General features: G+C 38.4%; 1 protein-coding gene across 1 annotated transcript in view; it reads left to right on the top strand.

The window, feature by feature from the left end:
- The window catches only part of xpr1a (xenotropic and polytropic retrovirus receptor 1a), a 116,050-nt gene that overhangs the window by 56,825 nt on the left and 33,031 nt on the right, over positions 1 to 26,194 (top strand). The window contains exons 3-9 of the mRNA XM_041276997.1: positions 16,803 to 16,904; positions 18,785 to 19,008; positions 20,563 to 20,712; positions 21,013 to 21,096; positions 21,298 to 21,379; positions 21,524 to 21,711; positions 23,133 to 23,312. Coding sequence (XP_041132931.1) covers positions 16,803 to 16,904; positions 18,785 to 19,008; positions 20,563 to 20,712; positions 21,013 to 21,096; positions 21,298 to 21,379; positions 21,524 to 21,711; positions 23,133 to 23,312 — 1,010 coding nt within the window. The remainder of the gene's footprint in view (positions 1 to 16,802; positions 16,905 to 18,784; positions 19,009 to 20,562; positions 20,713 to 21,012; positions 21,097 to 21,297; positions 21,380 to 21,523; positions 21,712 to 23,132; positions 23,313 to 26,194) is intronic.

Below are 26,194 nucleotides of genomic sequence, written 5' to 3'. Positions count from 1 at the left end.
TGCCTCCGGAGCTTCCTTATCGCCTAATGCAGGGGATGGAAATTATTTTTAAAAATCCCATGAAATTATATCTAATTTCACATAATTTCACAAATTGCAGTTTACTACGCTCTGGCTAACAAGCTCTTTCAAGCTGAAATATTTAATATATTCTCTTCCCGGAGGCCTTTTACAATATCCCACTGCCTTTTTAAACAGGATAGCTTCATTCTGCTTGTCGTCTGTCTTGCTGTATTTTAAACCCTGTTAATGTGGCACTTATTCAAACACTGCTTTTTTTTGATGATGTTGGATAGTGGATGGATGGATGGATAATACAGGGGGCACTGTGCTGCACTGGGTGTTGTCTTTTGGGCAAGATATGTCCACAGACGTTTGTTTAAGATGCAGTTGACATAAGAAAATGTAGGAGGTCAGCTGGCCCATCAGTGTCCATCCATAGCTGACTGATCTCAATACTTCTAATGATTCAGCATTAACAACATCAATAGGTAACTCATTCCATTCCCTCACCACTTTGTCTGGAGAAAGGTCTCCTACCCTCGATCTGTCCTGTAGAGGATAAGCAGGGCTGTGGACAAAAGATACATATTATCGCCTCCTTGAAATTTCTTGGACTGAATATAATGGGAGTCAATGGGAACCTGATAATATCACTTTGGTATCATCACGCTAGTTAATGTCAATCAAATGTATCAGTCATACTACTGATACACCACCTACAGCAATATCACTTTGTGAAACAAAAGCAGAAGATCAGAAATGTGCAGTACTGTACTGAGATCTTGAATAAAAAGTAGCACTGTGTGTGTTTACAGATGTGTTATACATGTACCATGTAGTGGACTGTGCTGACCTGGCATGGGAATAGACTGCAAGTGATCAGTAGTTTGATTCGTTCCTGGTTTGACTGCTTAGTAGTACGTTTAATAAGACACTCCTGAGCTAGTTGTCTGCACACTGGGGGGAAAACTGCAATGCAATGGAAGTTTTATTCCCATCCCTACTAAAAAATACATTGTATTAATCCACACTATTGTAATCAACAAAATACTTACTGTAAGGTGCTTTGTTTTCCACACAACACAGGGCTGTTTGTTGGATCATCTCTTCTGTGTTTTAATTCTTATTTTGCCAGGTTACGGTTGAGCTATTGTTGAATAATGATGACTTCCCAAAAGAGAATTTGATACAATATTTTCAGTCTAACTGCTGTATGATACAGCAAACCGATGGACACTGAAACATAGGGTAACTGTCTGAACCGTTGTGTCAATGCACATTTGCAGTGAATTTGGGAAGTTTGAAATTAAATTGAGATGTATGAAATGATTCAATAGTAAGCTGGTGAACCATGGTATGTTGACAGGTTTTAATTCCCCCTGCTGTGAGGGAGAGAGATTCAAACTTCACAGCACCCACCAGTCAGGCTGAAGGCAGATATCCAGTTGAAATGGTTCTTTGGTACAGAGCTGCTTTCCACATGAAATTAGAATCCAAGATGAATCCAGGAAAGCTGCATATATCTCATTGAAAGAAACTTTTAAACGGCTGCTGTGCTGTGGTCACTGGTGACTTTCTTATCAGTCCTTTCTGGTACTTTGAGATTACAGGGATGAGCTGTCTGGGTCTGTCATCATAGGCTGCTTTCTACATGGTTACTGCGTTTGAAGGGCAAAATTATCATTATAGGTTTTGCCAATCAAAATGTTTAATGCATTTATGTTTGTTGCACATTTTTATATTCACTGTGTTGTGTTGAAACTTGTTAGGAAAGTTCTTTAGTGCAAGTTATTAAGATCTGTGAATCTGGGATTGTTCTGTAAGGAGGAAGATATGCCCTGATATTTCTTATATTTTTTCAACACCAAACAATACATTACAGTGCTGCACAGTATGTTATTATGGATTTCAAATACTCTCTTGTCCGTCTTCATATCATTTCAAGCCAGTGCACTAATTTAATTTGGATACAACTGAAGATTTTGCTGCAGAGTTTCAGATAATGTGAAAGCTCAAATTACCCCATCCCCTCCAGCCCTCCCCCTCCCCCAGTCCTTCCACCTGGAAACAGTCTCCCTTTTGGGAACTGCATGCCATTAGAACCTCGACTCTCAATAAATGTGCCGATTCCAGTTTGTGGAGTTAGCGCTTGGGATGTCATAAACAATTACAGTTAGAGGTGGACACAGGCACAGCACAGCAGGGAGATGGGAAATAAAGTCATTCTGCAGTAATCATTTTTTTTCCGGTTCAGAAATTCAAATCTGTATTATTGGAAATGTATAAAAAAACAGATTTGTTATTACTTTTTTTTTTTTTACTGTTCAGTCAATTTGTTCTTTGAAGCAGAAAGTTTTCCTGAGGTTGTACTGATATTAACAAATAAGTGGAAAACATACAGCAGTTAAAGTGGCCAAATTGAATGTGCTTCATATAATACAGCAGACTCTGTACTTAGTCATTTTAGGTAGTACAAACTTTTACCCAATGCACAATTTAAAACATGCCACAGATTTATAAAGTGCAGAAGATCCCAAAGTTAAAAGGGTTGAACAAATAATAGAAAGACCCTGACCTGCTATAGCACTGTCAATAGGATGCAGAAACAGCACTGATTCAATGTGGCAGCTATGAGTCTACAAGGTGTTTCAGTTGTTCTGGAGAGATAGTGACCATTCCTTGATGATTACCAGCCTCCTGTCTCTTCAGGGAACTTGTGTTGTATTGGAAATGTACAGCCAAGCCTGTTCTCTAGCAGGGCCCAATGAAAGAGTATTCAATTTGGAGAAACGTCAGTCTCACCACCATGCAGTTCATACAGGCGCGTTCATTTATGATATAATAACTGCTGTTTTACAAGCTAACTTCATGCAAAACCTTTTACTTCCATTGTTGAAATGTACCTTTGCTGTGCTTTCCTCCGAAGAGTCTCGGGTAAAAGCAGTATGTCTGTGCTCAGTGAATGTAGTGCAGTGGGTTAACAATGGGAGTGGTTCAGCACCTTGGAGAGCAGCACTGCTGATATTCAATAGGGTGTCAGTATTGCATTTTTGGATTCAGTTGTGCTGTAGCTATTCTTCTTTCTGCATTCATGAATGTTGCTATCCTATAATTACTAATAGACAGAGTTGAAACTTGCCTTTTAAAATAGCTTAGACACATTCTTCAACTGACACTAATTATTCAGCTATGCCTTCCTAGAAAATGGCTACCATTTTGGGGTACCAATGTCATTTTGGGGAGACCAGTATCATTTCAGTAAGCAAGGGGTCTGAGTGGAGTAAAACAGGTAACAAATGCTTGTTGTAGGTTCTGAATTTATTCATCTGTCCCAGTACTTGCTGGAGAAGAGAGTATATTATATTATATTGCCTGAATAAAATCACATTATCACCATTAATATGCTGATGTTATCTGAAGCTATGTGGTGTTATTACATTGTGAAGAAAGACACACAAAATCCTTTGACATCCGTGGGTTGGGTTTTTCTCGAGAGGCAGTTTTATAAGGCACTGCTAGTTTTTTTTAATGTCTTTTGTTCCTTAAGCAATCCAATTTCCTAAGCAGGGGAAAATGCACTAAATGTCAATCATGATATAAAGCAGGTTCATCTGTACTTAGTACACAAGTATCTACTGATGATATATAGCTAGTAACCTATTCTATCACATTAAGCTTATAAAATTACAAATCATTAAATGAATGCAATTCAGTAAAACTTTAACACCTACAGTTAAGGCAGTGAAATATACCATATACCAAACTTTGAAAATCATCAAAGAATACAATTCAGTACAACTTTGACAAATTACAGAACTAGGAAACTAAATGTTTCTATACTTTGATACTTGCTGTTAATGCATTGTAATAACACGCCATTTAAATTAATTAAATAAAACTTATTAGCTGCTCAATAACATAGACAGGCTCTCCAGCCCTTACTGACGAAAATAGAAGAACAATCAAGAACGAGATGACTGTTTTAATTTGCGTAACTGCAACCATTTAAAGCACACAATGCTCTATCTAAGGTTTTGGTGGTCTGAATAATTGTGTAACTTTAATTTGTCTCAGTCTCCTGGTCCTTTTTTTGGCAGCTAAATCTCGTAGCTGTTTTAACAGCAGAAGCTGTGTGCATAGTACTCCACACTTAATTAATCACGTGTGTTTTCATATAGATATATGGAAAGGGCATTCTGCAACATTATTTATTGAGACTGTCAATCTGGGGACATACTGTATGTTACATTATTCTTTTATTTATAATACTGATGGTTCTCATTTTGTCCAGGGGGACAAGAATACATTCAGCACGTTGCTAATAGAAACGACATAATTGCATCTTCTTGTTGTATCTTGAGATTTTCTGTTACCTGATCCCTTCGGCACTGTTAACGAACCTGAGTGTGTATTTTGCTAATTGAGGCACACTGAAAGATGCTGTGTATTTACACAGTACTACAGTAATAACAATGCAAGACTTGGATAACTAGTATCCCCTATTCATTCTCAGTTATCTGACAAGTTTAATCTCCCCGCCGCTCAACAATTCTGTACAGTCTTTGTTTCATGTTACTGATAAAAGGCACTGGCTAATAAGAGATGATATCTTTACTTATTTATACACAGGAGTCTTTTTCTACTTGACTAAAGTAATAAAGAACAGCAATCTGTCTGTGTCTCCCTGCTGTAGCTTTAAGTTAGAAAAAAAAAGCTTAGTTTATTTGTTATTTAGGAACAATCAATCAATAGTATTATTTGAATGTAGAAAAAGAAAATCCATGAGTCTGATGCTAGAACAGTATCTGCTCCAAAATGCTTAACATTAAAGATATAGGTTGAATATATATAATTCTATATAGAGATAGCTTTAAGAGGTATAATTCTTTTAACCTACATATATTCAAACTAAATTAAGACAAACATTATATTAGTTTTAATATACTGAGCATCAAAATAAACTTATCACTATTATAACACATTTATTTTCTGAAAAAAAAAAAGGTAATAAATTATGGACATTGACAAAATGTTTTTGGTTTCTTTTTAATCACTCGATCATTCAATCTTGACCATGACACGCTTGAGTGACTATGATTGAAACATATCCACTAAATCACCTAATTAGTGAGACAGTTGATTGAACACTGGATGTGGAGTGATTTCAGCTGTTGCATTGCAAGCTTGAATAAAAGCCATAAAGAAAATCGTAGAAAAAGCCAATATGCAACATCTGTCAAGAGAGCAGTGCCTTCGTGTAATCGGCATGTTGGAGGCTGGACTAGGGCACTGTACAGTGGCTCGCCATCTTGCCAGCAATTTCAAACTTGACGAGACAGTATAACCAGACACACCCTGTCAATGACAGGCCACGAACTGGGAGACCAAGAGTCACAACACCTGTCCAAGATCGCCCGATCATTTTGCAGGATCTTCATGATGTCAGTTGTTAATCAGTACAGGAAAAAGTCACTGCACCAGCTCTGAAACAGTTTTGTCTTTTTTTTTTTTTTTTTTTTTTTTTTTTTTTTTTTTTTAACACATCTAGTGAATTTTATCCAAAAATAGATACGTTTTCTTTTGATGCTGAAATATGTGATACGTTTCTTTTGATGCTCAATATATTACTGATACATTTCTTTTGATGCTCAGATGTAAGTAATACGTTTCTTTTGATGCTCAGTATATTAATATTTATCCTCTGTTAAATGCGTCTTCATTTTTGGCAATTTTATAGTAACAATGTTCTTTCCCTGAGCCTGAGTCCCAGGATTAGCTTTTTGCCCTTCTCTGTGTTCTTTGAAAATCAACAACAGATTTTGTTCCTGCAGGTTGTGTTTCAGCTTTCAAAGAACAGCGCTCTTTACGGGGTGGGTGTTGTGTGTGTAATATTTTATTTATGGGAATGGTTTTACAAGCAAGAAGCCTCTTTAAGATGTCTCATCTTATCTGCTGAAGCTTCCTGTGAGCCCAGCAGACTGGAGCAGTAGGCAGTCATGCAAAGTGGCATTATGATATTACTCAATATATGTTTGCTGGACACACATCATGGCGTCTCTTACAGTAATTTAGTTTTTATTGGTTGACTTTTTTTACTGTCTGTTTACCAACTCTCCCCCAACAAACATTTATGAAAATTACACAAGGGGAGCAGGGATAAGGTACAGTGGTGGATTCACCATGTCTTTTTTTCTTGTAGTTGCTTTCAATACATTTCAGCATAGGTTTTGAAAAACAAAATTTCAGTTATAATACAAAGAAGCAGTCTTATTGTCAGAAATAATTCTGCATATGGACTTGTGACAGGAGGCTTGTCAGTGCACAGTGAGCCTGTCACTTCAATCCTCTCGCTTCGCTAGCTGGCACCATTGTGTGTGCATGTGCGTGTGTGTGCACGTGTGTGTGTGTGTGTGTGTGTGTGTGTGTGTGTGTGTGTGTAAGGGGATCAGGGATCAGAGTCCTGAGTAGCAGGTACTGTATGTAAAGAGGCTCCTTATTGATTCACCATGGAGACTGCACTGAGTGCCTGTGCAGGAACGCATCCACAGCTTCTCCAGAGGAATTGTGCACTGAGCTGGAATTCAATGGAGAAGCTGCTTATTATTGCGGGGGAGGAGGGGTTCAAGGATGCCAATAAAGGCTTTAAAATCCTTTTCCTACCTACTACTAGCACAAGGAATATTACCATTGTCCCCCTCTAAAGGAGTGCTCATCTAGTCTTTAAAATCCATTATCTTCTTATAAGCACAAGCAATGTCATTACTGGTCCCCTAAAGGAGTGCTCACCAAAGATTTAAAATCCATTGTCTTACATCTAACTTCTACTATTGGTTGAGACTGCTAGCCAAACTGATTTCACTTGTGACCCAAGCAGCCAGATTGGAGCCCAGGCCCCCAGAGGTGAAAGGCAGAAGAGGAGAGCCTGTGCCAGCTGACCCCCTAATGATCACAAAGCTCCCTAGTACTATATATTGACATGACGGTTCATTTATTATTAGTATTGACAGTGAGTTAAGTGCCTGTAGTATTGCAGTCTGCCCTGTTATGTTCTGTTATTACACTAGGAGTGATGGATTATAATGTGTTTCGTTTTATTTTACTCTAAAGATGCTTTGGCTAGTGTAATATTCATATAATAATAACTCTGTGGTTCAATTTGTTGTCTGTAGAGCAGGATGCAGTTTTTCTTCCACAAGGGTATAATGATTCAATAACACAAATCCCTCAGGTACTCCATCAAATTCAAGGTAAAGCAAACAAGTGTGTGCCACCCATTCATTCTCCATAGGTAGTTAGATAGAGAAATTGTTTGCATGTAAGAAGAAGGGATGATTATGGGTTCGGTGATATCAATATATTTAGCAAACAGACCTTCTACAAGGGGTAGAACGGACAACAAAAACTCCATTCACCCTGGATATAGTCGTCTGTCCCAATATATTTTGGAGGAGGTATGATCTGTGGCATTTTTCACACATTTTACTGCAGGTGACCCCTATGGAAATTGAGATCCCACCCTACAGTTTTTTGCAAGCAACCTAAATAATTATACCATATGTTAATTTTACCAATGAAGACACCTAAACTGTCTGTTTGAATAGAAAAAAAAAAAGATTCGTTTTAAGCAACTTACATCATACAAGAGAAAACGTTAACAGCGCACCACAAAAAGATCTAATCAGTGGCTGAAACCTATTCTGCAATGTACATCTCCCAAGCAACCAAATCCACAGTCGTGTGCTTTGTGAATTATTATGGTTTTGTTTATCAACAAAGTCAGGGTGCAGTTGATCGGATAGGATTCATTAAGCGTACAGTAGACACTTTTCTGTTTGTATTTAATTAGCATTTCTGGAATGCAGAGAAAGCCGGTTCTGGACAGAAGACTTGAGAGTGCTGCATGTGTGATTTCAGATTAAAAGTATTAAAAGAAGCTCTTCAAAACTGGTCCCAAATCCATTCTAATGTTACATCTGTTCATCGTTTCCTGTCAGATTAGTGAACACTGCTATTAATGCATTGCTGCACACTGTTTCATTTACTGATCTAAGCACTGTATTTAAAAGTAAAACCTCTTGAATGTAAAATGACCTGCCATGCCAATATTTTAAAATCTTGCATAATATAACCATGGTATAGGGCATAAATGTGTAAATTTGACCGCATGTATTTCTCCATTGTAATTACAATATTAAACAATTCTAATGCAGCAGTACAGGATGAAAATCCATAAATTCAATAACAAACATTTCCAGTAGAAGTGTTCAAGTTTGAAGAAAAAGACTTCGTCGACATGTTTGTCATTTAATTTATTACATTCTTTTAGTATTTCTAAATGCAGCCCTGTTGAGTTTTATAGTTATGGATGGTACATAAAATTAAATGGCAAAATCAATACCAATGTCTTAGTGTCCTCTCGTTTGTAAATTACAATGCTTAATAAACACATCTCTTGACATCATAGGCCCCTAAACCATGGGGCAGAAGGGCCAAGTGCCCCCCCACTTTGAATGTGGGGCGGTCAAACGATATATTTTGTCCCTCCACTTTATTCGTTCATTATTTATGTATTATACCTTGTTGTGTTTGGCATTGATTTGCTTTCAAATATTTAAAATAAAATATAAAAATAGAAAAGTATTCAGAAGACGGGCCACATTTATGAACAATCACAATAAATTCTCCCTACATGAACGTGTTGGTTTGACCCAAGGTCTGCACCGTGGCTAACATTAGCTAACACTAGTAACAGTAAAAAAATAAAAAAAAACCTTAAGTGAATATGAACTTAGCAAGTGGTCTGGATGAAATAGTAATACTTAAATATAGGCATATATTTTGTATTTATTACTCTCAAAAATATCTCAAGGAAGAGAGTATAAGATCATTATTAAAAGAAAAAAGGTAAGGAAGAGAGAATATCAGACCGTTATTAAAAATTAAATAATGTTGGGTTTTAGAATTTTAAAAAATTGGGTAATGTTGCCCACCAGAATCTTTTTATTTTTAACTTAGATTAAGCATTAGTAAATATATAAAAAGAATGTCACTTCAAAATCACACAAGCCCGATTTCACTTTAGTGAAAACCAGTTTTTTTCTCATTAAAAACACGTAGCTGCTATTGTTGATATTAATGTTCAGCTTTCACATGTTTACTTAGTAATAATTTAAACTCACATTCATTTACTAATAAACATTTTAGGTATGTGTGACAGAGATCGAATGATTCTTGGTGTTACATCTCCCTCCTGACCTGTGAGGGCACTGTGTAAAAGAAACTGAGTACCCTTAACTAAATGGGACGACAATTTATTCCTTAGGCTATGTGGAAGTCAGTCTTTTAGGAAGGAGGCTGAGCTGCGGTACCCAAGCTCAATGACTCGGACGGGAGACATTGTGGCATCCGAGGATTGGAGGAGTGGATGCGCTCGTTAACCTAGGGGTCTTGAGCGAGGGTATAAATAAGGGGCGCAGCGTAAGTGATCTGTTCCTTTGTACGTGGTTAGCAACAACCTAGAAGGAGTCCCGTTATTTGTGAGAGAAACCGTGAGTGGTGTTAGTTTGTCTTGTAACGCTGTTTGTTTGTATTGTCTGTTTCAAGATTACTAGCTTTTTCACTCACTTTTCACTAAGGAACCGTCTTTGCACCACAAGTACTTAATTCACTGCACTGCACTGTAGGAACTGTGTCTGTGTTTGTGTTTTGTGTGTGTGAGAAAAAACTGGACTTTTGGTTGCGGGTCAAACCCGTGGGATTTACAAAACAGAAGTGATACACGCCGCTGTACCACTCCCATCATTATTTTTGTTTACAGGTGTTTGCAATAAGGCTGTGGACATCATTAATAAACACCCTTGCACCTGTGAATCATTGTCAGTGTGATTAATCGGCATTGCACTGCACTCACCACTTTGCCACAGTATGTTATGTCCCTGAATGACTAAAATATGTAGAAATAAATGCTGATTGATAAAAAGTTGTGACTCTGTTTCCCAGTGTAGCTCATGATATGCTGAAATCTCTTAGATTTCAGTATATCATCGACTCCATTGGGCTGGGGCAGGTACATTTCACATCATTGACACATCAATTTTTATTTATTTATTTATATTGTCATGAATCGGCTGTGTGAAGGCAGGCATTTAGTGTTTCAACCAATTTGCACTAAGCATTGCAATGTGAGGACAGGTGCTTGTGATTTCAACCTATCTGCACCAAGCATTGCCCTGCTATAGAGAGTATTTACTTTCCGAAAGTCTCGTAGCAGCTGGTTTTGCTGTGATAACTGATCTCAGCAATGTCTGATGACAAAACATGAAAAACATTCTCTAGCATCCAGCACTACATTTAAAACAAGGCCGAGCAAGGAATATTTTAACTGTTAACATGCATATGTCAATATATCTATTACTAAACAAGCCATGTTGTCATGTTATTGTTTGTGTTTGTTCAACACTTCCCTTTAATAAGCTGCATGTTGGAATTATAGCTGCTGTACAGCATTGTGCAGATCTGCCACTGGAACTGTCTCTGCCATTTGGTGCTACTTGTGTTTGAAATTAAAAATGCTCAGTTAGTAGATATTCTATATTTTATGCTGAAACACCTGTTCAATTGTGTGGGTTTACTATTACAAAAATAGTTCGTTGAAAAAGATTGAACAGTAAAAACTAAGTTTACCAGAGCTTCTTAGCAACAGAATGTTTCTCAGCAGTTCTTCTTTACCTTTGCCCTCCCCACCCGCTTGATATCCCGAAGTTGATTAGTGCAGCTGCACTTTTTTTATTTCACAATCACCACTTTGTCTATTGAGGTTTAGTAAAGTGCTGTTGCTGGTCTTCATTGGGTTTTGTTAAAGCTTTCATTACCGGCTGCCACTTCCTGGCATGCATGTTGGCACAGAGCAAACTCTCCGCAGTGTAATTGAATAAGGGAAGGTGTAAAGCTTGTGTTTGAAGTTCTGTGGGGCGGCTGCAGTTTGAACTGCTTGTGATTACATCCTTGATCTAAAGCTCTGCAGAGTTTCACCAGTACAAGTGGACTCAAGAGAGCTTTGGCACCAAAAGAGTATCATAATATAGGAATGTGTGGTAAGGAGGTACCTGTCCATATGCATGTCACACTGTGTATGTACTGTGGATGTTGGTCAAAGTGATCTACTTCAATTGTTTAGTACGTGCAGTCAGACAGTGGATGTGCTGCTTGCTTTTAATCTTAATCTTTATGCAGGAAAGCTCCCTATTCACATTATTTGTTTCTACATTTCCAAAAGAACTGATTGTCTATCATACTGTTTTAAGCCAAAAGGGTTTTACTGTAGATCGTGTATAGCTCTGTAGCACATGGGATACAATTGCTTGTCTTTATAGAAGTGCAATTGAACATGTTCCAATTATAGTGCCATCTGTAACACGGGGTGGGGGTGGGGGGGGGGAGAATCTGTTGGTTTTCACTGGAAAGCGAGTCAACTGCAATGTGTGCCCAAAGCTTGAGAACAGTTGTAGGAGAGAACAGCCATTTTAAGCTTAAGCAATGTAGGTAGATAGATGTTAGCCTCTTCCAAGCATAAACAGACCATAGTGTTGAATCGTGTGGTGGCATTCTCTCTCTCTTTCTCTCTCTCGCTGTCTCTCTCGCTCACTCTCTCTCGCTTTCTCTCTCGCTCTCATTCTCTCTCTCTCTCTCGCTCTCTCTGTCTTGCTCTCTCTTTCTCTCGCGCTCTTGCTTTCTCTCTCGCTGTCATTCTCTCTCTCTTGCTCTCGCTCTCTCGCGCTCTCTTGCTTTCTCGCTGTCTCATTCTCTCGCTCTCTCTCTCGCTCTCTCTCTTTCTCTCTCGCTCTCTCTCTCTCTCTCTCTCTCTTTCAGCAGTGTGGAGATCAGAGTCTGCTGGTCCAAAGTTTACCTCTCTTCTCCTCTACTCTTCATGATTCTAAGATTTTTATAATGCATGACTAGTCTAAGGAGGCAGTGTACAATTCAGTAAAGCTGGGTTCAAGTCAAAAACAATGTATCAAACAGGATTACACATTAAAGGAAATGTAACCAGTTTTAAAATCCATTTCTTACTTATTAGTGCTGCAACATTATCCCTGACCCCGACTTTAGAGGAGTGCTAATCGCAATTTCCAAATCTATTTTTTAACCTTTTGCTAGCACTAACAACTTTATAACAACCCCTTTTTAAATCTCCCCATAAAACCCCATGTCCTTGCTTCTAATTAGCAGTAACATTATCTGTGATTCCACCTGAACTAACATAGTTTCATACAGGCACCAGAACAGCTGGCTTCCACTAAGACAAGGAGAGCATAAAGAGTTCTGAGAAATAAAAAGAGCAGAGCATGAAGAGAGTGTTGTTGTTGTGCCAGTGATGGGTAACATGCTTTTAAACTCCTTTGAATTTGACAAATTACACAATGCTAGGGTTATGTCAGAGAGACCCACAGTTGTGCAGTTTACAAATATTCCAGTTTGTATTTTGATGCAAGTAAAAGGCTAAAGTGAAGCAGAAACCCTGCCCATCCCATGGAGACGGCTACTGCATATCTCAGCTGAAAACCAGACGCTGTTGGAGCCGAGCAGCTGCCCTCCTTTCCCCTATGAATCTTTTTATAGATATTTGGGACACACTTCATATGCAGTGACCTGTTTTAGATGTTTACACGCTACTGGCCAACTAAACAAGCGCCGCATATTGAATTTTCTTCTTCATTTCCTTACGACTTCGATATGTCCAATTATAAATCGCATGTTGGATTTCTCAAAGTTCCCATAGCAATAGCAATTTTTGAAACTAATATACATATTTATAACTAGTTCATACATCATTTTTGCTTTCTCCCAAACTGCATGAGATGTATCTTCTGTACAATAACAGGTAACTATACGTACCGTGTTATAAAAATGAAGACAAAATCACAGCCTGGGTTGTGTGGTGCTTGAAAACCCAATCCGATCATACACAACGGCAAACTAATCCAATCATGACACTCACAGTTCTACACCACTCAATATATGAATAATCGCAGTAAATGAGCTTAGCCATATGAAGGTAAAGGTCATAACTGATGTACAGTAATGCCAGAAAGTCACTAGTCCTGGATGAGTAACATGACTTTGTTCATCATCAAACAAACCAAAATATTTGCATTTGATACAAACCTTAAAGCTGAGGAAACACAAAGCCGCCACTTCAGGAAAAGTGGCTTCAAACCTGGTTCCAGGAGACCGGAAGTCCTGGTTTCAGGCAACTTTTCTGTGTCAAACCCCAAGTTTCCCCTGGTGTGCCATGCAGAGGCCTGAAATCTAGTCTTCTGAAACCAAGTTCCAAGCCACAAAGTGGCTTTGTGTTCTTTCAGTTTAAGACACACAGATACCTAAACCAGACAGGAGAGTCTAGAGAGGCAGTTATTTAAACTTTTAATTAAACCAATTTAATGTGAGCCTCAAGTTTTCAGTGTGCGTCTACATTTTTTAACTTGGGCTTAGATGTGCACCTAAGAACAAAAATGAGCGTTCTGTTCATAGCCCTGTTTCAGTAATCAGTACTGAAGATCATCATGATCATTGTCGAAGACCTATTTAATGGACATTGACTATGTTGTAACACATTAGAAGTGTTAAGATTGAGATAGGTTTTTATAAAATAAAAACAAGGTCTTGTTTTTTAAGTTTTTACATTTTAAATCTCTTAAGTTCTTTAGACTCCATCAGCAGCTGGCCTTTATTCTTCAGCAGAGCTCTTCCCTTATTAAGATAATACATTGGCCTTGAAAACTAATAACCTGCATTTGTTGCACTGCATTATAGGTAAAAAAAAAAAAAAAAAAAAAAAAGGATGATTGACTGGCTGTAGCCTTGGGCTATTCTTATTAGAACGGAAAATCGGCATTCCATTAAAAGAATATTGAATCGGAGCTCGCTTTGTTTGAAATGTTACAGTTTGGCATTTATTTCAGAGGTGAAATGTGTAGTAAACTGCGTTTGGAGATTGAAAAGCTTGCAAAGCTTTCAAAGCTTGACATTTAGTGAGATTCAAGCCCAGTTGATAACATTTATAACATCAAATACTTACTTAGTTTTCTCTTATGAGTGCACACTGTGTGAACTGGGTCAGATTTTACATGGGCAAAAATCAGCCAATGTTGTCAGCTGAACCTGTGATTGATCAGTACCCTGAGAGGGTCTTGAGGTAAGCAGCTGAGAGATCGAGGTTGAGAGGGTCTTGAGGTAAGCAGCTGAGAGGGTCTTGAGATAAGCAGTGAACTAATTGCGTGAATTTGTATAATATGTTATTGAAGTTCAGGGAGCTGGTACTCAAAGTGAACTCTACTACCAGGGCAGTAAAACTGACAGCAAACCACCAGATATACTCAGTGTAGATGGATCTTGAACAAAATATGTCCTGGTCAAAATAGCTCTAGAACTGGACTATGAACCAGTACATCTTTTATCTTGCAGCTCTCCCGTTGTACTTGTTTTGCTCAATCACAAAACTGCAGTGCCCTCGGTGCCCTCATTAGGAAGTAGACGCTATTAGCTTGCCACTTTGTTTCCATTCCCTGAAGGTCGTTTGGAGGTCTGTAATTTTCCTCCTTCTAGATGACAAATTCTAAATGTGTGTCTCTATGTACACTTCCATGTTATGTATCAAGAGAAGTACTTGTCCGATTGTTATAAAATCCAGCTGCAATATTTGTAGTTATGGAGAGTATCACAATTAAATGGAGGAACGTGTCTATCTGCCTTTTAAGTCAGTATTTCATGTTTAGCTGTACAAGCAGTGCAGGTACAGTAGGGCATGGAGTTTATTCTTTTTAATGTTGACAATACTGTAGTTGGATTATGCACTCGCAGCCCTGGTGAGGATGTGTGTGTTTTGAAATGTTGTTTTTAACACTAGAAACGCCATGCGGGTCAGTTAGATATTATGTTAATTATTCTTCCGTTGTAAATCGTGTATGTGTCCATTTTTGACTTTTCCTAAATATATGAATTAAATATCCTGACGCTGTTTGATAGCCAGAATCACAAAAATGATAAAGTTATAAACAGTTCTACCTTGAACCACCACGTGGGTCAATGTGACCCATGCATTACAATACATGTCTTTTTTTTAATATAACATTTTTTTAAGATGTTCTATTATTTTTTGTAAATGCAGCAAACAAGACACGCCTCCTCCTAGCACACGTGGGTTTTTTTTTTTTTCATTTCAAGCCTTTGTTTGTAGACTGACTACGAGACAGAGATTGCTATTTCTCAAGTTGCCAACTCAGTGAAAGCCTACTTGCTTATATTTAAATGAACCTGGGAGGCAACAATCCTTTTGTTTTGTTCCTAAAATTTGACTGGGAATATATCAGAAGGAAATATTTAATCTTGAAAGTAGTCATTTTGATTGGAATACGGCAAGCTGCACTCGGACGAAAACTGAAATGACAGGTAGGATAACAACTTATGTGCCTAATATGAAACCTATTTTATATATTCTTTTTTATATTACTTTTAGAAAAAAAACAATTGAGTTTTACAGGTTTGTATGTACCAGTTTACACGTGTTTACACAATAGTGTTCAATGGAACTGCGTCTGTGTTTACAACACAGCCCCTGGATGCAGGCACAGTCAGCTGGCAGACGCGTACGCTCCTCCATAGAGTACAATGCAGCCGTCATACCGGAAGAAGTGTTATATTCTCCTTTGTAGTATTGGAAATCATGATTTTGGTTTTATAGTTTTATGTGTACATATACCTGTACTCGGGTACATGTACATATCCATTTCTTTTTTCAATGTGTATTTTATTATATTTTTTCACTGTAGTCGTGCTGTATATGCGCTCATTTTAAAAATAAAGCCTTTTATGTTTAATTTTCCATTTAAATATGGTGTTTCTGCAATGCAAATGTTAGATACGATGTTCATGAATAAAACTTTTCAGTTGTATCCAATAGTATGTCTTTCATTTTCATAATGAAGCAGTTTAAAAATATATGGGTCAAAGTGATCCACATGGCGAAAATCCGGCAGTTCTAGTGTTAAAAGAATGCACAGCTGCTATTGAGAGCATTGCTCTTGTTGGCATAATAAAGGGTGAGAGGCTTAGTCACTGTTCCAAGGTCAGCATGTTGTCTGTGCTGGACTCGACTAACCTGTTAGTGCAAGAAGAGCTAGCTGTCTTCTACAGATGCTGGTTAATGCAACTAAATGGAAATTAATGGCATACAGCACCCCCTGTGGCAATTTTTAAAAATTAAATTAAAATAAATTCAGTACTCTGTTATTAATACTTTTTAAAATGGTCAATTTTTGGCTTATGCAAAGTAATACTTGACATTGTAGAATAAGTCTAAAAATTATACTGATCCTACTGTATATAATTTATTGTTTGTTTTATTAAAATTCTCTTCATACTTCATAAAAGTTTGCATTTTGATGTTAGGACAAGTGTCCTGGAATATCACCGAACTTTGGACAATTTTCTTTTCTTTAAGTGTAGTGTGAACATGCTTTTTCAAGTTCAGGATTGTCACAGAACATCGTAGGCCCTACACATAGTTGTTTTGTCCCTATGTGCAGTTCTGTGGATCCAGCACCATGTACCATTCAGCAGTGCTGTGACAGATGACAGTGGCTTCTTCATTGGGAACACACTGCTATGAATATATTCCCTGGTAATCTCCCCGAGGAGGTGAAGAGCAGTCAGCAGTGCTGAGTAGGTGTTAATGATGAGCCAGTCCTGAGGATATGACTTCCGGGTGTAGTAAAGCTTCCTCTCCTCTCTCCTCTCTGCAGTCACAGACGATGACACAGTTAAGCGCTACTATGCCAAGTTTGAGGAGAAGTTTTTCCAGACTTGTGAAAAAGAGCTTGCCAAAATCAACACCTTCTATTCAGGTAGGTTTTAATGAGCCGGTCTGTGGAGGTAAAGTAGAAAGAGCTTTTAAATGATGGTGTCTTACCGAAGATTCCAGACTAGGAATGGACATTCTTTAGCACAAGTTATTGAGCCTATCACTAAGAGCATGTAGAGATGCCCTGCCTGTGTGTCACATTAAAATGGTCATAGTTATCATAGCTGTACCATTCATTATATGTGTCTCACATGTGCAGTTCTGAAAGAAGCACATGCTATTGTGTACCCCTTTTATTTTAAAACAAGATATCTGGTACTACAGTAGATTTAAAGAAATCTCTGTTTGCAAGCCATGTTTGCAGATCATGTTGCACTTGCTCGGTCACTTCACCTGGAGAGTGAAATTGTCCCACCCCTTCAGGCTTTTTTTCCCTGTCAATATCCAAGTATCTGCTTCTCCTATTGACTGACATGCTTTCAGCCCGTAACATGCTACGAACGACTGCTGAGGTGAAATCACCCAGTAAGTCAAGTATAACATATTTCCTGTAATAAAAGGCAGAGCAAATTGAAACTTCGTTGAACTTAAATATAACTAAACACATCATGTTTTAAAATGAAAATCCACATTTGCTATAACACATGGCTCTTTCAGAATTGCACATTTGAGACCTGTATAGCTAATGGAAGTGCAAAAAGATGTAGGGATTATCATTTTATTAGCTACAGTTACTTGAAATATGTACATGTGTAAACTGTCTAGTATAGTTGTGGTCACTGTGTGGAATGGTGCAGTGGTACCAAAAAAATACATTTTTTAGGAATGATGAACGACTAGGGATCAGACGTTTATTGACCATTTAGTCGCAGTCAACTCCATTATTGGCCATGGTTTTCCTTAATAGATACTGTAAACATCTCTTCAAAAAAAGTGAAGTGCTACCCCAAATATTACCCATTTACTTACCAAGGCATACTGGATGTGACTAGAAAATGCATAACATTTTGAGGTACCACTGCACTTGTGAAACAGATTGCTCATGGCAATGTTTTCTATATGTATCTGAAGAAAAAAGTTATAGAGGTGTCAAAATGTGGGACAATTTTGAACCCCCCTGACTTTTATTCAACCTTTCACTCATGATGTTCAAGACAATATTTTTTGGGTGGTTTGTCATGTAATGCCCATTGCTATCTCCATTATGTATTTTGGGATACATGCCGTGCTCTCCAGCAGCAGCTCTGAGTTGTGTTGAGTTGTACAGTGCGTGTGCCAGGAATGTGTCATTGGAAAGAGGGAAGGCTGTCCAGAGAGATTCATGTTTCTATCACTGAGTTCATTAAACCTGATCACTTGCATGGACATAAACAACCTTTCATCTACGTGTCTGTTGAGCCTAATCCCCTTTCCGCTCCCTTAAGCTCTTTGAAACACAGGTTTCCAGATCAAGGCATATTATATCATACAGAACGTTCTGCAGACAGTCCTGTAGCTGCGTTTCTGTGCTTTACCTGAGTGCAGCCGCAGCCAAAACCATCCTGTTATCAAACAATGCCCTTTTCAAAGCAAAGGAGCATAGTGTTAACCTCTTTATTATTCCTCTCTGGGCATGCACTTACCCAAACAGATTATGTAGTGGTAATGGAATGTGGCTTGAGAATATCAGAATCTGGGGGTAGAAGGAGATTCCAGTAGAGCATCTTATTTGATTGATGTTGTGATGAAAATTTTAGAGCATGCTATTGAAAGTTTCACAATCTTGCTGTGTACATTTTAGAGCATGCTATTGAAAGTTTCACAATCTGGGCACATATGGCACCACCTGTGTATTAGCTGTCAGTTATGTTAAATGCACGTCTGTTTGACCCTACCCTGTAATGAATGGAATGGCTCACCCCGCTCCCTCTCTCCTCCTCTCAGAGAAGCTAGCCGAGGCCCAGCGCAGGTTCGCTACCCTCCAGAATGAGCTGCAGTCCTCCCTGGATGCCCAGCGGGAGAGCAGCAATGCTCCAGGACTGCGCCGCCGCCGCAAGACCGTTTTCCACCTGTCACACGAGGAGAGGGTCAAATACAGGAACATCAAGGACCTGCAGCTAGCCTTCAGCGAGTTCTACCTCAGCCTCATCCTGCTGCAGAACTACCAGGTGATGAGAAACTGAAAGGAATGAAGCAGACAACCATTTGGTATCTAGTGCCTTTATCAGTGTTATTGAAACTAGAAGAGACTGAGTCAAGCACACAAGCGTTTGGGCTAGTTTCTTCATCAGTTTACTCAAACTAGAAGAGAGTGAGTCAAGCACACAAGCATTTGGGATCTAGTGCCTTTATCAGTGTTATTGAAACTAGAAGAGACTGAGTCAAGCACACAAGTGTTTGGGCTAGTATCTTCATCAGTGTTAAACTATTCTATCAGATGTACCATTCACTTTAAATTATGCCCCACTGGGACACTGTTTTTATACACAAAAACTCCATTTTAGTTATTTCTTTATTTATGGCTGTATTTTTATGTTTTTGAGGAGGTGGTGTATGTGTTTGCTGCCTACTTGTTAAGTTTACTGCTCTCTCTAGTATGCTACATCAAAAGATCTAATTACATGTAAAGGTGATTTCACTAAACTGAGTAAACATTATTCTCAAGTTTGTCCATGTGTTCTGTTATTAAACAGGATTGATTAATTGCACATTGCCGTGAGGGATTTCTTTGTCAAGTGTGATCGTGGGTATCATGCATGAAAAATGAACTGTACTGTGGCAGTAATTTTACTGCTGCCCCACTGCCAAAGTCTTGTGTTTCAGAGACCATTTGAGCTGGTGGCTTCATAATTTGCAGGGTTGTTTGTTAAATTTGTTTCTGACCTTGACACTGACCTCTGATTTAATGACTTCCATATTGAGATCATGTAACTTAGGTATCTCAGGTATAAAGACAGTGCATATTTGGTACATAACTGTATTCTAGGATTCAGTTTCAATTTATGTGAAATTAAGTTTTAGGAAACCTTTGTCTGCTTGATAAACCTTTGTCTCTTCACCTTAACAACACTGATGAAGACACTTGTCAAAACTTTTGTTTGCTTGACTCGGTTTCTTCAAGTTTCAATAACACTGGTGAAAGCACTAGCTGAAACGCTTGTGTGCTTGATTCAGTTTCTTCTGGTTTCTCATTACTAAAGCATGTTCAATTTTACACTCAAATAAATCAGGTGTCCCTAAAGAAACTGAACATTTTGTTGTTGCATAAGTCAACCTCAAAACAGTAAGGTTTTTTGTTCGACTGATGAGATGTTATAGGAAACGCCACAACACTGATATTTTCAACATGAAAACGTGGCAACTCATAAATATGGAAAAACTATAACCAAACTTAACACTGCACTTCAAATTACACATACATGTATAAATATTTAGAGAATCACTTATCCAGTTGTGATGAAACCTTAGCACAAGTTGTCCAGTGTGTTGGAATCTGGGGATATATGGAGCCACCTGTCACTTCTTATGCATACATGCTTTTATATGTACTGCAGGGACTGGGGAGAAATCAGCTGCTAGGAACCGGCCGGACGAGGGTCTTCTCGCTCATATATTTTGTTATGTTGCTGTGTGTGTCATTGACACAATTGGGTTTCATTTTGAAATAAAATAAAGTTTTTTAAAAGTCATTTGCAAGGTGATAATGAGAGTTTGTCCTTCAGAATCTGAACTTCACTGGCTTCAGAAAGATCCTGAAGAAGCATGACAAGATCCTGGAGACTCAGCGTGGGGCAGACTGGAGAGTGGCTCACGTGGAGGTGGCACCATTCTACACCTGCAAGAAGATCAACCAGCTCATCTCTGAGACAGAGGTGCGGGCGCTTAGCACACTGCGAGAATCCATGGGAGAGTCAACCCCCTCACCAATCCAAAACACATACAGAAATAAAAGGGAACTTTGGTGCTAATGCTAACCCATGCTTTAGCATGCATTTCTTACTTCTCTTCAGCAATAGCAATATAATGATCAATGAACCCCTCCTAAAGGAGTGCTAACTAGGCTTCTTTAAGCCCAAGTTCTCACCTCTTATTAGCACTAGCAGCACTGTCACTGTCCCCTCTTTAGAAGATGTAATGTGGAACACTAATGATGGCTCTGTTTGTTCCTCTAGACTCTGGTCACCACGGAGCTGGAGGGAGGAGACCGGCAGAAAGCCATGAAGAGGCTGAGAGTGCCCCCTCTGGGAGCTGCACAGGTCAGTATCACACTGCTAATGAGGGGCCAGTCCTCCACATGACTTGCATTGATTGCTGCTTAATTATCCTGGATTCTGCTTCAGAAAACATTAAGGACCAATAAGTGTACACATTCTGGAAAGACTCTCTGTGACGCACCATTTGGCTACCAGAAGGTTGATAACATCTGTTTGTGTGTGTCTCTCTCTCTCTCTGTCTAGCCTGCGCCAGCTTGGACCACCTTCAGAGTTGGGCTGTATTGTGGCGTATTCATCGTGCTAAACATTACCGTCATACTAACAGGTATGTAAGCTCATAGAAAAAAGAGAGGGACTCTGATCATTTCTGCAGGTGTATTTTGGTAATGTATCTCTCCCCCTCTCTCTTGCCCTCCGCAGATGTATTTTGATAATGTATGAGTGTCTCTCTCTCTCTTGCCTCCTGCAGGTGTGTTTCTGTATGAGGACAAGACGGTGTGGCCATTGGTCCGTATTTACCGTGGTGGTTTCCTGCTCATCGAGTTCCTCTTCTTGTTGGGGATCAACACATACGGTTGGAGGCAGGCCGGAGTCAACCATGTACTGATCTTTGAACTGAACCCCCGAAACAACCTCTCCCACCAGCATCTCTTTGAGGTCAGGACTAAGTAGGGCTGAAGAGTTTCCTTTAGTACACAGCTACTGCATTATTTAAACACCTGACTTTCACCTCCACAGTCACCTACAACTATACAACTCTCAACTGTCCAGTATCTTTGAGAGCTGTCTAAAGTTTTTGGTTGGAAAAAAAGAGCAATACCAATGACCAGCTTTTAAAGATATCACAAAAAATATGTAAATATTACCAGCCTAACATAAAACTAGTTTGCTAAATCTATTAGTTGACTTTATAGTAGCAAAGACATTAAAAAAGGGATGGTTTAACCAGATTGCATGAAGACACAGCTTCAGTTTGTGCTCATTAAATAATGTCAGGTGTCAAACACAGTTTATTAGCATTTTGACTTTTGGTTTCTACCAAAGACTTGCAGTACATTCAAACCTATTAAGAGCCTTGAATGTGGTACTGCTCTTTTAAATCAAATGAGTCAACCATTATCTATTCAGGGATACAGAGATATTTAGAATGCAAGCAGTCTTAACAGATTTAATGACCGATAGATATACAACTTCTCAAGCTGCACAAAGCACAGGTTTTTAATTTTTTGGTTGGCTAGGAGATCTGGAAAACAGTTTATCAAGTTTTGATGCAACTTGGTGTGGACATTCTTAAGCACATTATTGTGTAGCACAATCTGTAGGTATATAGAGGCCGTCTTACATTCTGTGGATGTAGGTCATGTTGATCTTCTAGTATAAGAGATGTTATCAAGTGCAGTTTGGGGAAGAAAAGCATGCTGCTCAAACTAAGCCAGATGACATCTCTTCTATAGTAATTGACATCCTACACACCTAGACGTAACTTTATCACAAAGATGAAGATCATATTCAATTCAATTAAACATCCATTTTTATTTGTATTGGTACATGTGTGGAATGATAATGTCAGGTTCTATGCATGCGATTCCATCTGTACACAGTCATTTGGACAGATCTGCAGTAAGTGTTACTGAACCCTCTGCTGGGTTTACAAGAACCTTTTTTTTTTTTTCAACATATTCCCCAATGTTTTGTTATTTTTTATTCACACATCAACTAGGGATTTTTTTTCTTCTAACAGAACAGTGTATCCAGTTCATGCTCCCTCCTGCAACAATACTGGTGCTATGATTGAAATGAGTGGGGTATTGTGGCAACAGAAAACCAGCATTGTTGCATGAGGGAGCGTTATCAGGATACACTGCCATCCTTAGAATAGAAATTGGCAAATGCTTCCAAGTAAAGGTATTGCTCAACTGATGCATCATGCATTGACCCATACATCATTAGAAATTTCAAAAGTCGACAGAATGTGTACAAATGTAACGTGCTACGGACACAGCAAAGGCAGGGTGTTCTGTAACACGGTAACCCTTGTGTGCTGAACATATTGTGCTGATGCTGTTGTCTGCTCTCAGATTGCAGGGTTCCTGGGGGTGTTGTGGTGCATGAGCATCCTGTCCTGTCTGTATGGGAGTTTCACGAAGGTACCCATGCACGCCAACCCCCTCATCCTCTACGGGTTCATGCTCCTCTTCCTCTTCAACCCCACCAAGACCTGCTACTACAAATCACGCTTCTGGCTGCTCAAGATTCTGGTGAGAAAGAGCAACTCTCTGTTTTAAACTAAAATAAAATGTGCATTTATAATACAGCGATAACTTTAGTGCTGGAGTGTACGAGGAATTAAAATCAGTCTCAAAGTAGGAGAAATTATGATTGTTTTAAACATCGCTTTGGAGGTACAGTAGGACCAGCCCACAGCAAAATCTCTGACTGGGAGCTGGGAGTTTGAGTATAAGAAATTGAAGGGCAGACCAGTATTGTACAAATGAAAACAAAGTGTATTCAAACAAAACATTTCTTTAGTATTTTGGGTTTTTTTTAACAAGCATAGGTTAATAATATCCAATCAGGTATGAGTCATTATTATGATTATTATTATTATTATTATTATTATTATTATTATTATTATTTCTGTGTCAGTTTCATTGAAATGGTAGACAGGCCCTATGAAATCTCAGGTTGGTGTCAGTTTCAATCAGTGTCTAGAGGTTTAAAAAGTAAACCTTTTATGACGTTGTGTTTATCAATTTAGTACAGAGTCATTATATCAAGGACACACCCACTCAGAATCCCTATAGAGGCCGTCAGTTCCACTGCTGTATAATGTGTCATTGATGAGCCTGTCTTTCAGTAACATTACAGAAAGACAGCTGTGTGGTGTTATAGGCATAGGCTGTATCCTATATTGTGATGACAGGGATGTGCTCTGTTAAGAAGTCGGACAGCAACTGAATTCCTCCCTCGGGCTTGAAGACACACCTAAAAGAAACAGACAGTTACAGTAATATTAGCAGTTATACTTTGGATTCCTGACTTCTGGAATATCCCACAGGAATGCACCAAACAAGCTTATGCAAGATTATTCTGGCATTTGCAATAATGTTGCAATGTGCTGGAAATAGGCTGTAGCCGGTTGCCTAATATTTTTAAGGGTGCAATAGTGTTGAAGTTTTAAGATTTACCTTGCTGTATCTTTGTGTTGTCCACATCACAGCAATACATTTTCAACATGTTTTGTGTCTCAACTTTTCCGCAATAGTGGTCACCAGGAGAAAGGAAATTTTGTCATAGTCAATCCAGCTCATTCTGGAGGTGAATGGGAAACAGAAAGCGAGGCACAAACTATAGTAGTCCAAAGATAAACTCTTGTTCTCCTGGCAGGTTGCAGTTGAGAAATGTATTCCCCAGGGATTTATGACCAATGATATGAGAGTAAATACATCAAAACAATCAACAGCAGTATGTTACTGCAGTACAGCAAAGATGCAGTAATGCTTTACAGAGGCAGCTGGAAACAGGATGATGCCTCTCACAATATTGATGACAGTAAATAGAAACCTTTTTGAAACTGAAGATGCTACGTAGACTAATGTTATAAAAAAATTATAAAAAATCCAGCAGCTACTGTTTCTAAAATTTAAATGTCTTCTTTTAGAGGATAGCAATATTTGAGTGCAATTTAGCAGTAAAAAGCGTTAACAAAGATTTGAATTGAAAGATGCTGCAATGTATACTGTGGAACACCAGGGTGCGTAGTGTTTCTTTTTTTTTTTTTTTGGTGGGGGTCAAAGGGTTAATAGTATGACCTAAAGAGCTGTAAAAAGACATTCCTCTGAGAACCCCCTGTGAATGCTTATCCTGGTTTAAAACATCCCTCGCTGTGACTTGCCCAATAACCTCTAATCAGTTATTGCAGATACATTGCAGCCTGTTATCACTGCCTCACAAGCCCAGGCGCTGGGTTTATTAGGAACAGGGTATGAATTCGTGAACTATAGAGGGCAGTCAGGTTAGCAGTAATGAAACCCACATGTGTCAGCTCTGGAGACTGTGTCTGTGAAATCATTACTGGGATATTCCAAGTGGCTCTCCCATGGTCTCTGGACACACACACACACACAAAACCTAACATAGCCCTACAGCAGATTAGAGTTGCAGAACATACACACAATGTTTTCCAGTCGGTGCGTTTTAGTTTTGCAATATATCTGCCCTGTTAAGGGGAGGTTGTTTTGTTTGCACACTTTTTGCTGTAATGAAGTACTGGATGCGGTACAAATAGTTGCAAATATCTAGCAACAGTTTGGAGTTTTAACTTGGAGTTGCTTAATTCTTTCAAATATTCTACAAGTAAATGATAGATCTCAGGACTTCGACTTTATGTTTCAATCTCAGTGTGTAACAATGTGTGATGTTTTAATTATTCCAAACACAGTACAAATGACAACTTCACATAGTTCTGTTAAAATCTTTGGTTTTTCAACGACATAACATTCAGTTATTGATACACTGTAAATTTCATTAATATTAAATTGGATAACACAAATTTCCTCTAATATGTCTAAAAATAATAGTATTTTATTGTAAAACACACCTTGTAATACATATTCACTGTAGCACAAAGTAACACGCATACACTTTTAGTTGGTGCAAACAATAGCAATGTAATAAAAGGTTCATCTCGCTGTATCCCAAATGAATTCTTACTGATCTTATTGATCTCAATCATCACTAGTATTTTTTTTAGTATATTGACTTCCCTGCTGATTGAGATTTGAGACTATATGTAGGTTATATTCTAGTCCTTTATTCTGAAAGGACCTAGCAACGGTAAGCTATCTTAGGGTAATTTTAAATACCTTTTGATTTTTTGCATTGATTTTGTCATAAAAATAAAATATTAATTACTGTATTTGCTTGAAATAGTTCCTTGGTGTTTATTTTCTCAATCTTCTCTTTATCTGGGCAGTTATTATAAGGTTATTTGGCACTGATGGTCACTCTAAATCATCGATGAGGCACCGTAAATATAGATACAGTTGTAGTCAAAAGTTTACATACACCAATGGACATTTATAATTTCTAGAAATTTCTCAAAAACAAAGAATTTTTGGAAAATAAGTCAATATGGGGA

Source organism: Polyodon spathula, chromosome 18, assembly GCF_017654505.1.
Source record: "Polyodon spathula isolate WHYD16114869_AA chromosome 18, ASM1765450v1, whole genome shotgun sequence".
NCBI lineage: Eukaryota > Metazoa > Chordata > Actinopteri > Acipenseriformes > Polyodontidae > Polyodon > Polyodon spathula.
This window is presented reverse-complemented; position numbering and strand designations above follow the sequence as displayed.